Source organism: Prunus persica, chromosome G1, assembly GCF_000346465.2.
Source record: "Prunus persica cultivar Lovell chromosome G1, Prunus_persica_NCBIv2, whole genome shotgun sequence".
In the NCBI taxonomy this organism is placed as follows: domain Eukaryota; kingdom Viridiplantae; phylum Streptophyta; class Magnoliopsida; order Rosales; family Rosaceae; genus Prunus; species Prunus persica.
The window spans coordinates 27825049-27837400 of record NC_034009.1 but is presented as its reverse complement, the minus strand read 5'-3'; the positions used below and the strand labels follow the sequence as shown (position 1 = coordinate 27837400).

The window sequence follows — 12352 nt, the reverse complement described above, 5'->3', positions numbered from 1 at the left end:
CTCTCTCTCTCTCTCTATTTGTATGGAGAGGAGGTCATGTGAACTCACTGTCACCCACTTCCTAACATCTCACACAGTTCCTTTTCAACTTGCTTTAAAAATATGCATCTCCCTTCCCACACTTTCTATCTTCCCTTTCTCAATGATGTAATGCTTTACTTCCAACACGTCATTTCTGGAACAGTTATTTTCAAGTGACAGCAACAAACCATTTATCCTCATCCTTATTTGTCACTGTTTTCCAAGATATTTTGAGCTCAATCAAAACCAAGCGCTAGCTTCACACATATATAATCCTCCTGCATGCAAAGCCTAATAATGCTGCATTTGTTTTGTATATAGGTTAAGTTGCAGGCATGCATGCATTTGAAGAAGAAATCCCATATTTCCTAAATTCCTAATCTAATCATGGGGGAACCAGGGCTTATAGATTTTACAGTTGCTGCTAGCTAGCAACTGTCATAACAGATAAATAGATTCTAATTATTAGGCAATAATAAGCTTAATTAACTGAAAACCAGCCAGTAACTTAGTAACTATATACATTATAAGAACAAACAATTGACAGAATCTGCATAACCTTCTCTCCATATATATCTAGCATATATGAAATTAAGTTGACACCGGAGTAAGAAAGCTAGCTAAGCACGCAAAAAATATTAATGCGCCGTCATGCTGCATGTTGTTGTTTTTATTTTTCTTAATTCATGGGATCATGTGGTGGAAACAGCCGCAGCAGCAGCATGGCTGGAAACTTCGGCATTTTGCTGACACTTTGAGAGGTGCCAACTTTTACAACTCATATAATATTGTGTAGTGGCATGATTAACAATTCCCAGTTAATAACAACTCGTTAAGTGGCCACGTGCCTTTATGGCCTCACATTCACACCTTAATTAATATCAATTAAGCAAATAAGTATATTGGATTACGATAACAGCAGAATAAGAGAAACCCAAAAGCATGTTTGCCATTTTTGAGACCATAACTTGAGGATTGCATGTGCAGAGAGCTATAGCACATACAATTATTGCATTTTTATAATGTTTGAAATGCTTTAGGCTTGTACGTGTTTTACCATGGATTTCAAGCTCTCTGTCAACGGGTAACATAATATTTTTTTCAGTGACTTTTTTGGGTGATGACTTAAATTAAATATATGGATCAATCATTTTTATCTGGGTTCGAAGTTGATCCTCACCACTTGGAAAACAAACAAAAAGAAAAAACAAATGATGAGAGAGAGACTAATCCCTCACGTTGGAAAATAAATTGATGGTTTCATAACTTTTTTTTTTTTTTTTTTTTTTTTTTTTTTTTGCATTTTGATGAGCCTAGCACTGAATTGGTCCAAGTAGATTTGATTTTGGGTTGAGCCCAAATGAGCCTACATAGATAATGGCCCATTTTGTTCTTTGTTATTTTTTATTTTTTCTTGGAACCAAATAAAAAAACTCCATCTGTCAACTCTAGCCAATAGAAACTCAAAGAAATCTGAAACACACAATTTTCAGCTAACCACCACCCAATCCAATATTTGACACTCCTTTCCTGTTTCTCTATCTTCTCTTTCTCAAACTTCAAGCAAGCCCAAATGGCCTCCACTCCAATTCTCTCTCCCACTCCCACAACCACCTCTTTAGTCCACCACCACCACCACCAATCTTTGCACCTCTCCTCCAAACTACCCTTTCCCACCAGACCCACTACTTGCAATAACAACAGACCACTCACCAGACTCCACGTGTCCACCCCAACAAACAAACCGAACACCACCACCACCACCACCACCACCACAACCTCCAAGAAACCCACGACGGAGACCATCTTCTTCGACGGCGGAGCCCACTACGGCGACCTGTTGGCCAACCTTATTCTGGGCTTCACTCTTCTCTGGCTGCCGTTAACTCTGGCCGCCGTTTTCAGGGCCTTCTTTTTGAGGTACAGGTTCACCAACCTGCGGGTGACGGTGATCTCGGGACTGACAGGTCAGGATAGGAGCGATTTCTCGTACAAAGTGATCAAGGATGTTCAGGTGGTGCCGCGTTTTATCGGTGAGTGGGGTGATATTATCATCACTCTGAGAGATGGTACGAAGGTGGACCTGAGGAGTGTGCCTAAGTTCAGAGAGATTGCCAAGTATTGCCTCTCGTTGGCTGATAAGCCTGCCGTTTTGAAGGAAAAAGGATCTAAAGGCTTTTAATTTCATGCAACAAAACAATCAATGTTTTATTATTTTTCTCTTTGTATAAGAAATTAAGAATTCAGTTGAAGGATGCAAAATCATTTTTTGTACATAATTAATTCATTCTTGCACTTTTTTTTTTTTTTTTTTTTTTGGCGGCCTGAGATTGGCCTGAGATTGGGCTCTGTTATACCACTAAAGTTACGCCCAAGCTTGACCTGCCCGTCCGGTCCTACATTTCACTTTGACCATCATACTGCCACGTAGTATAAGCGCGGATGACTTGATTGATTGATTATAGTATCAATTAATACATGCAAAATATTGTAAATAAATTTATTAATAACACTGTGTGACAGTTGAAAGATTTCCCGTAAGTTTGTGAAAGAGATTGGGATGCATATCCTCCAACATGCTAAATCAATCAATCAATCAATCTAAATTTTATTAGTAAAAAAATATTATTTTTAAAAAAAATAGAAAGTAAAAAAGCCTCAGCGATGCTTGGAGATTAGCCTGCCCATAAAACTTTTGGGCCTTTTAAATCGCGGCCAGGCCTGCCATGTAAGTGGCTTCTCAATCTTTTAATTTGTTTTTGTGTTGCTTTTTAAAGGATTTGATCAATCTTATGGGGACTTATATTTTGTATTTTGTTTATGGAGACTTATATTTTTTTTGAAGATATTTTCTATTGAAATGAGCGATAGTGTATTAAACTTACACACACAACACAAATGCTAGGACTCGAACTCAGAACCTTGCCTGAGGGAGTAAATACTCCAAACCACTACACTAGTAGGTCCTTTGCTATGGAGACTTGTATTTTGTGTTTTGTTTTATGTTTTAAATTTATGATGAATGATTATAATATAATGGATGCAATATTAGTTTTTTCTATTTATATTATTTTTTAAATATATATTATTTTAATCGTTGTATCGGTGCCGTACTTGTATTGTAATTTTTGAATTTTTACTGTATCGACGAATCGTATTGTATCGTATTAGCATATCCGTACAACATAATATGAAGCAAAAGATAATAAATCAAGTAAATTATGCAATGGCCATTGTCGGCAAAATAAAACTAGTTGATGGGGGTGACCACCATTGCCATTAGGTCCAGGTCCTATCACTTCAATATTTCTTTGTTTTTATCTTATCTTTTGAAAAATAAAGCTTCTTTAATTCTGTCACTCTCTGAGACTCAAGAGTCTCTCAGCTAAATCAACTTTGGCTCTTTGGTGTCCATGCATGTCTTTACCCACGGGCTATCAAATTTTGTAGGTAGGATTGTTTGTAGGGTCAACCAACCATATACATTACTAATCTTTATTATCGGAGGACACTAATAATTTATTCAGAATAATAAAGGTTTTGTGCACAAACAATGTCCCACTTGGGGATCTTAAGCTTTATAACTTTTGTTAATTAAAACATGATTAAGCACTGATTTTCACTTATAAAAAATAAGTGAAGTTGATTTACAAGGAATTTGTAGCTCAAGTGAGTAAGAACATTTCTCCTTACATCCTAGGTCCTATATTCAACTACCCCGATATCCTCTTGTATAATTTTAATTTTTAGAAAGTTGATTGTGAGTTGGATAATAGATGATTACACCAGACCAAATCTTTGGCAGGACAAATATGATGGCCTACGCATGGGCTGGTAAGTGGAGCCCAAATCACCTATTCATATAAACAGGGCCTGGACATCAATATCCCTAAGCCCACGTGCATTTCCTAGCCTCTTGTTGTGGGCCAGTTTGTTTTTGTTTTTTTATTTTTTATTGTTTGTTCAAGTTGAGAGTTAGGTAAGGTGCAAGATTATAATGGCATGTGACACGACACCTAGGATTGGGTTGAGCATGAGCTCCTTTTCATTTCAAATTGCATATGTTTGGTTTGCAGAGGTAGGTAATTGGTTCAAGAAGAAAAGGGACATCAACAACATTGAGCTAACAACTTGGTTGGGTTGGGTTGTGTTGTGTTGTGTGACACGTCACTTATTAGTGCTGCTTGGGGGACCCATGGGGACTTTGCAAGAAAATCATTCAATTGACAGATGTGTAAGAACTTCAGTTTAAAAAAAAACACACAAAGCCTCAATCAAATAGAACAAGTTGGCTACTCAATTATATATACAGAGTATATGGAGAGCTAAAATAAGCTATGGATTTTGACACTTCACATAAAAAGTTTGACTGTAAAAGTGAGGAATCAATCATCGAACAAAACCTAATAATAATCGCCGTATCCTACCAGATTGTCCTACAATGCTTTCTTTGTTTGTGAGCTTTGCCTGCCAGCCAGCACCACTACCTTTAGCTCAATGGACTTTGTACACACCTTCTCCGAAGTTTCTGAATAACTTCTGTGTTTAGTTGCTAATATCTCATTAGCTATATACTCCGTAGTCTTATACTTGAGTTCAAATCTTCTCCTTTCATAAATTATATTAATTTAGAATAATTCAAACCATCTCTTGTATTAGTAAAAACACATATAGCAAATAAAACGAAATCGACCCTCCTTATCTTTGAAGAAAAATAATCGGCACACTTAGTAGGTTTTGCTAGGACAATCGAATTGGTCCCTACGCTCTGTAAAAAGTTAGGGCACGGAGTATGATTTTTGAGATTTGGGAGATTGATTTGGTGGGAGGAGGACTGGACGGACTGACTGACACAATTTGCAATTGTTCCATTCAGTCCCATACTTTGGTTATTTATTTATATCAAATATTTGATGATATAACCCTACACATGCTCGGGCAGAGAAAAAGAAAAGGAGAAAAATGAACCAACAAAAAACAGCATCGAGTCACAAAAGGAACTGATCTTGAAGCTGCTGGGGTTGTTGCTTCATTGGAAAAACTTTTGACCATACATTGTATGTATATATCTCACTCATTTTCTCTTCTTTTTCTGCCATTTTTCTTAATTTGGTTTCCTCAGAAAAGGCAAAGACAGGTTGTAGTGTGAGTTTGGGGGGAAGAAGGATCAGAAAAAATTGAAGGTGATGTCAAGTCACGAGGCAGAAGGAGGCCCCCTCCCCAGTTAGGTGAGCAGAGCTCCTCCCATCTGTGAACCCATCTTTATTGAAAGAAGCTAAAGAGAAAGCCCCCATTCTTAATTATGAGCCATCACATAGAGACTGTGTTTAGCACCCTCAGGTCCCCTTTGGCCCTTTGCAGGTTTTGTTATACTAATATGATCACACTTGACACCATCCCCTCTGGCTCTGGCCCTGGAGCTTCCCAAATTTCAATCAGCGTTACAACTTATAGAACCTAATTAAAGAACCATTTTTAATATAGTAACTTGTTTCTGAATGTAACAGCAGTTTGATGAAGACCAACTTCCTAAGCTCAATTGTTTGCAATAACATGGATGATAAGTTCATTTGATTCAATACCATTATAAAATGCTTAATCCCGGTGACTAGACTAAGAGAAATTATGGTGATGTCTTACAATACGAATAATTCTTTAATGTAATAGTTACATCGCCACGTAGTGTTACTAATTCATTCATATTATAATATGTATATTTATGTATCAATACTATACTCTATAACTATGTCGTTCACTCATATTATAACATTTAAATTAATAACACTACGTGGCTAACATGTCGTATAACTAATCCACACGTATAATAACATATGAATTAGTTATTAATAAATCTATTGCCGCCTAGCTAGAACTAGAAGTAGCTAAAAGTCTACACTCAATGCCACATCAATGAAGGCACACACACGCAAGCAAGCATGCACATATAGGAGTATTATTTTAATCGAATACTCATGAGTTTGTCAATCTAGTACTTTCCAAGTTCCAAGCCCACTTAGCCACACTACTCATACAACATTGTGGCGGGAAAATTCAAGTAGTAGAGCTATGGGCATGGCTAGAAGACGAATTTCTTTTTTGATTAATATAGGAGTTCCATGTTAGATTACAATATCCTCATGTCATGACAGGGGCCTAAGCTCACATCAAACTTCTATTAGTCTTCGTTTAGCACCTAATCTTCTAGGTATCTTAAACCCTCGAGGTCGATCAATAGGCCCTCAAGCTTTCACAAAAAGCTCACAAGCAAAAAACCTATGATTATCATGAAATAAATGGTCAAAGCGTTGAATTTGACTGCCCTTAGATTAATGAAGTTTAAGATGTGAAGAAAAACAAGTTTTGAAAAGAAGCCAACATCAAAAACATGTATAGAAGAAACGGTGCTTGGGAATCTTGCAATCTGAAAAGGGACAGAGCAATAAGAACCAAACTGCGGGAATATAAGGAAGGGAGAGGGCATAGGATTCTCAAAAACCTTTCTCTTTACAAGAAAGCAAAGCATCTCTAGTTTGTGTTAAAAGATACGGAGGCGAGAAAGAAAGTGAGAGGGCGAAGATTTTTAAAACCAAAACCAAAAAAAGTCCAGAGGCTCTTCCTTGAAAAGGTGGCTCTAATATCCAAAATGTGGAGGGTGCCCACAGCCCACAAGCATTGTAGGAATCCCAAGCAAGAGAACCCCAACGTCCACATAAAGCTAAAAATAGATTATTTTTTTACATGAGCTCCGACTTTTCTTCCACACGTAGGGCCTTTGCTCCTCTGTTTTTTCTTTTCTTTTCTTTTACATGGAATGGAATCAAGTCATCAGTCGAGGAATATTTTGCCACCCACATGAAATTAATTGTACTAGAAATTATATAACCCTAACTCATTTCAACAAAAAGAAAAAAAAAAAAAAGGGAAGAGAGAAAAGAAAGCATGGAAATTATTGAAAGAACTAAAAGGAAGGAAATCGGTCTTAAATGGAATGACACTAAGAATATTGCTAATTGCAATGCTTAATTTCGATTGTATCGATCCTTGACTTAGCTATGACAGTAGAATAATTATATTAATATGAAATATAATCCATATTTTGATTTATTGGGACCTTTTTACCCAAATTGCCGACATAGGATTCAAGAGTTTTCTTGATATGTGCATTCAAAGTTGTATATTGAACCCGCGGCTGATACTCATTACCAATTGGAGACGGTGCAAATATATTGACGTGAATAATTAAGAGGGAGATTTGTGAAGAAAAATGGGAATATAAAGAGTGAAAAATATATAAAGATGAATTGTAAAAAGTTGTTTTGTACTCTTTCTTGTGCTTTTGTTGATCAAGTGTTGAACAACATCAAACTTTATTTGTAGGGTAAATCACCCTCTCTTTTTCAGCCTTCTTTTTCGACCCTCTTGTCCTCTTTTTGATAAGTCTAGCTTAATTTAGTGAAAAAGATACAATGAAGGAGCGCTAAGCAAATCCCAAATCGGGGCCCGCTACACAAACAACAAGACAAATTAACAAGTACTTGGCAAAAAATTAAACAGGGTGCATTCTATTGAAAAGGCATGCAGCTTGGCCAATAAAGTTGTTTTAGACAAAATTACTTCCGAAAAACACTCGTACCTAGTGACAAATCGGAAGATAATGTTTGAATACACACGTCTTTCCTCATGATGAGGGGCCTAAAACATGTTTAATTATAGGATTAAAATTAACTAAGTATATTATCTATCTATATCCAAATTAATAACTAGTATTTGGAATGGATTGAGCTAGGGTTTGGGTGTTCTTCTCTTATATATAAAACTAAGTTGTTCTAGAAAAACTTTTTTTTCTTCTTTCTTTTTTGGTATTTTTTTAACTTTTTAAAATTCTTTTCCTCCTTCCTTTTCTTTTCTTTCCGTTTCTTTTTCATTCTTTGAAAATGGGGACTAAAAGGATTGATTATGGACCCTTTTCGTGGGGAAAATGTAGGAATTCTTTATTTAAAATGAAACTTTTTCAACTGTAAAGGGTAGAAGATAAATTAGGAGATGTACTTGGGCATAAACATGATCGAACAAACCAGTTAAAGCATGTAACTACGCATTTTATAACTTCGATCCTTTGCAAAGTTAGTACATATTTTTTCTTCTTTTTTTTGGTTTCGAGACCTACCATCCGTGTAGTGTGTATGAGTTTAGTATGTTATCGCTCCTGTCAATAGGAAAAGTCCTAAAAAAATACTACTCTATATATATAGACCTAAATATCTGGATTTATCTGCACCATCAATTTTGTTATACATTAAGTTGGTAGATAGAATAGCTGAGCTAACTAACATGATCAAACAAAGGAGAAAAAGGAGAGGTTGGCTTACCCTACAAATATAGCAATCTTTTAATTTAAATAAAAATCATTCATTGGCAAAAATAAAGGAAATGATGAAAAGCAGATTAAGTTAAAGTTAGAACAGCTCCCGTCTAAATAGCATAGCACTGTAAGATAAGGCCAAAGCAAAAGTAAGTTATGATAAGCTCATTGAATATTTAGTAGCTAATGATTCACCAATGCCCCCTTTTGTTGAGAATGGGAGCCTCTCTCCCAATAGGCCCATGTTTTTCATTTTCTATTTTATTTTTTGCTTTTAGAAAAAGAAAAAAAGAAAAAGAAAATCCGAAAATGAAAGCAAAGGGGGGGAGAGCGGGGACACTTGGCGCGGCGTAATTGATTGGGTGGGCGCTTGGGCTTGACAAGTTGGGATGGATGATGACCAACGACTGATGATGAGAATTGAAGTTTATGAAAAGAAAATTCACGGCAGATATATATATATATATATATTATATATATATATATGTATATAAGGCAAAGGTAGCTAGCCCCCACCCCATCTAATCAAATATCAATCTCTTTGGGAACTTGGGCCTCTCTCTCTCCCCACCTAATTAAGCTCCACTGCAGACAACATTATGCCTTGCAATATTTTGGTTTTGGATTTTTATTATGGTTAGTGCTTTAGGGTTTAGTGGAATGAGTATAATTGCATGGTTTAGAGTTTAGTCATTAGATAATTAACGTTGGGTCACTCACCCTCATGATCATCCTTAAATACCTATCAAGTTAAAGTTTACCAAGTGAAATGAAATTGTTGTCTTATTATATATTATTAATCAGATTAATTTTATTTCGGTATATGATTTATGTAAGTAATTTAATAACATAACATATCGAACTATTTGATAACAGAAGATTAAGTTATTTCTTTTGATCATCGAAATTCATCTGTTTTTAATTGACTATTTCTATTTATTCGTTTGATTACAAATGTGGGGAAATGCTTAGACTTAGTCAAATTTATTTATTTATTTTCCAAAGTCCGCTAGGTTGGCCATATAGCATTGACATCGTTTGAGAGGGAACGTTTGAAATGGTAACCAATTAATATACACATGTCGACACACAGACCCCATGTCCAAATTTATTATGATTCTTTCAAATCAATTATGAAGTTGTAGGTCGCTAGTATGAATATGATGCACGAATGGTTTACATCAATATGTATGCAGTACAAGTTGCTATGTGACGCTACGACACACATTTTGGAGATTGAAGGGCTTAAAGTAATATAAGGGATGTCATAATATATATATCCCATATCCATATGGGACCAAATTGATTTGTCAAAGATAAAACCGCGTGACATTTGTCAAAGATGACGATCTGCTTAACATGAAAATTACCTGCATTAGCAGCCTAAACTATGCAGCTAGCTAAGCGTTAAAAGAAATTAAAAAAGGTGATATATATATATATATATATATATATGGCCAGGCTAGACGCATTCAATCAAAGCTGAAAACTGACAAAATTAAGGCATAATGAGTGGAGGAGGGAAAGAAAAATGAGGCAAGCTTTCTTTTTGAATGATAAGGCTTCATGCATGGTCATGGGATATATCTACGTATTTGTTTTCTTCTTTAAACCTTTTTAAAGTTTCAAAAGGGCGCATGTGTGTATTGCTATTGCAGCAAATTAGCTTTTGCATAGGGTTCCACAAGGTCGGTCTTTACTTTCTTTTTCCTGCTCTTGCCCTTTCATATATGGCTCTTGTAATGGGACAAATTTTTCATTATTATTTTTCTTTTATACACGCGATATTGAAAAGGGGTATTCGAATACAATACTTTGTGTGCATGAATAACTATTCTGTTGTTAACCATCTGAGTCACAAACCCGTTACATATTTTTAGACGAATATAAACATAGACCCTCACTCCACAACCAAGAACACAATCGCTCCTTTTAATCTGTATCTATTTCTCTTTTTCATGAACATTGTTTGTTTGGATTCCCTCTCCGAAAAGCATATGTTTATACTTTATACCATAAACACACAAAATATATATATTTTATATTGTATATACGATACTTGTCACTCACATTCTCATCTCTGTGTCTGATTGCATCCTTTTTCACGAACGGTATGCAGAGGGAGTAACATGGGCTTTCTTGCTTGAATCAGTGGCCTCTTTTTGGCGGGAGACTTCGCTGTCAAGAAAGAGACCAATGAGATGCCCATTTCTGGTTTCTTGCCGTTTGGAGGGCTCCACCAATTGAAGATTTTAAAAAGGTCGACAGGATTGCGCGTTCCTCTTCCTATTGGGCCACGTGGTGGATAGAGGACTTACCCACCTGGCAAGGTTAACGAGCTAGATATCTGTTTGGTGGAGGAAATATAAGTAAAAGTTTTTTTTTTCTTTTCTTTTTTTGGGTTATAATAATACGTGCAAGTTTATATAAGACCTCTTCAAAGAAAGCTCAGAGAAATGCTAATATACACTAAATAAAAAATTACATTCTTTGGTAATAAAAATAAAAATTTATCGTAGCCATAAAAATAATATTTAAATATAAATTAGGACTTACGTAAACCGTATGCAAGTCCATGTTAGAACTGTGAAAGTATTTTCCGTACTTAATATAATTACAAGTCGGCTAGTTTAAGGCCCACACGGATTATCAGTCTAATCCAAATTAATAAGTTTAAATAAAATTACATTTAATACAGTTAGGTTCCTGTCACTTCGCCGAGAGAAAATGTGGGGTTACGTCTTCCTCTCCTAATTTTCTCATTGTGTACACTAATGCTTAACAATTTTGAATTTCTGCGGACAGTTAGTGTTTGTCCTCTCATTCATGGAGTACCTAGAAAGGGTCCAACATCGACTTGCTGCCCTTTGTCTTTGTTTGATGAAGACCCCTTCCTCTTTTTTCTTTTTTGACTTCTTTTGTGGAGGAGGTTTCCCAATTTCTACGTATGTAGTGACATATTAATTATTAAATTAATACGATGCGAATTATTTGTTTGAATTTACACAAGTTTATATGAATTTTGGTTGGTGTAAACAATTAACTAAACTATCAATATATCATTAATAATTTATGAGGATTGACTTAGACGCAACTTCAATTCAACCCAAATAAATCTAGTAGTAAGATAAGATGTCACCGTGAACATATTGAAAGTTTGCCCTATTATTAAACACTGTATTTGAAATATAACAAATTAACAAGAACTAGCAACATAGTTCAAAATGATTCCTAATCTAGTTATTAAAAATAAAATAAAAAAAATATAGAATTCATGAAGCATGCGTGCATGATACATCTAAACAATAGTGAAGCAGCCACATGACAGTATCATTGATAACAAAAAAAATAGAAAATAAAAAAAATTCAACTTTCAATTTTGAAAATCGAATTCGTGTTTCTTACGAATGTGAAAATGAAACAGCATGAGGAAGGTGCCAGACCACCGTGAAGATTGTCGTGTGTGGGGGGTGTGGCCAACAACATCCTAATTTGAGTATGAGACTCGGACCCATCACATCAGTACACGTGGCTGTGGGGTATTGGCTCCAATGGCAGCCCCTCATTTCGTTTCATATACACGTGGGAATGGAGAAAAGCCGCCCAAGCAAGCACAATGAAAAATATAAAAATTCAAACAGAAAACAAGATTAATGTGATAGAAATGAATTAACCAAAACAGGCATTGAATGGAAATGGAAAATATATTAGGCTCTCCTCCGCCTCATTTGAGTGAATGTGAAGGTTAGGTCACGAAGATGGTCACTTCCCCTTTAAAGTTTTTTTAATTTTCAAACCCACAAAAAACAATTTCAAATTTTTTTTCTAATACAAGTAAAATATTTGAGAATTCGAACACAACATCTCGGATGTCTGGTACAAACCCATTGCAACATATTTAAAAGTTTTGAACCCACCAAAATCAAATGCCGATATGATAAATAATAATATCAAATACCATATACAACA

At 35.5% G+C, this 12352-nt stretch overlaps 1 protein-coding gene and 1 long non-coding RNA gene across 2 annotated transcripts; both read left to right on the top strand.

The window, feature by feature from the left end:
- On the top strand, window positions 1484–2303 carry LOC18793625. Its single transcript, XM_007225778.2, has one exon. The coding sequence runs from the start codon at window positions 1595–1597 to the stop codon at window positions 2201–2203; it is 609 nt and encodes a 202-aa protein (XP_007225840.1). The 5' UTR covers window positions 1484–1594; the 3' UTR covers window positions 2204–2303.
- Window positions 9881–10813, top strand: LOC109946699. Its single transcript, XR_002269791.1, has 2 exons — window positions 9881–10071; window positions 10503–10813. It is a non-coding gene; the product is annotated as an uncharacterized LOC109946699 (long non-coding RNA).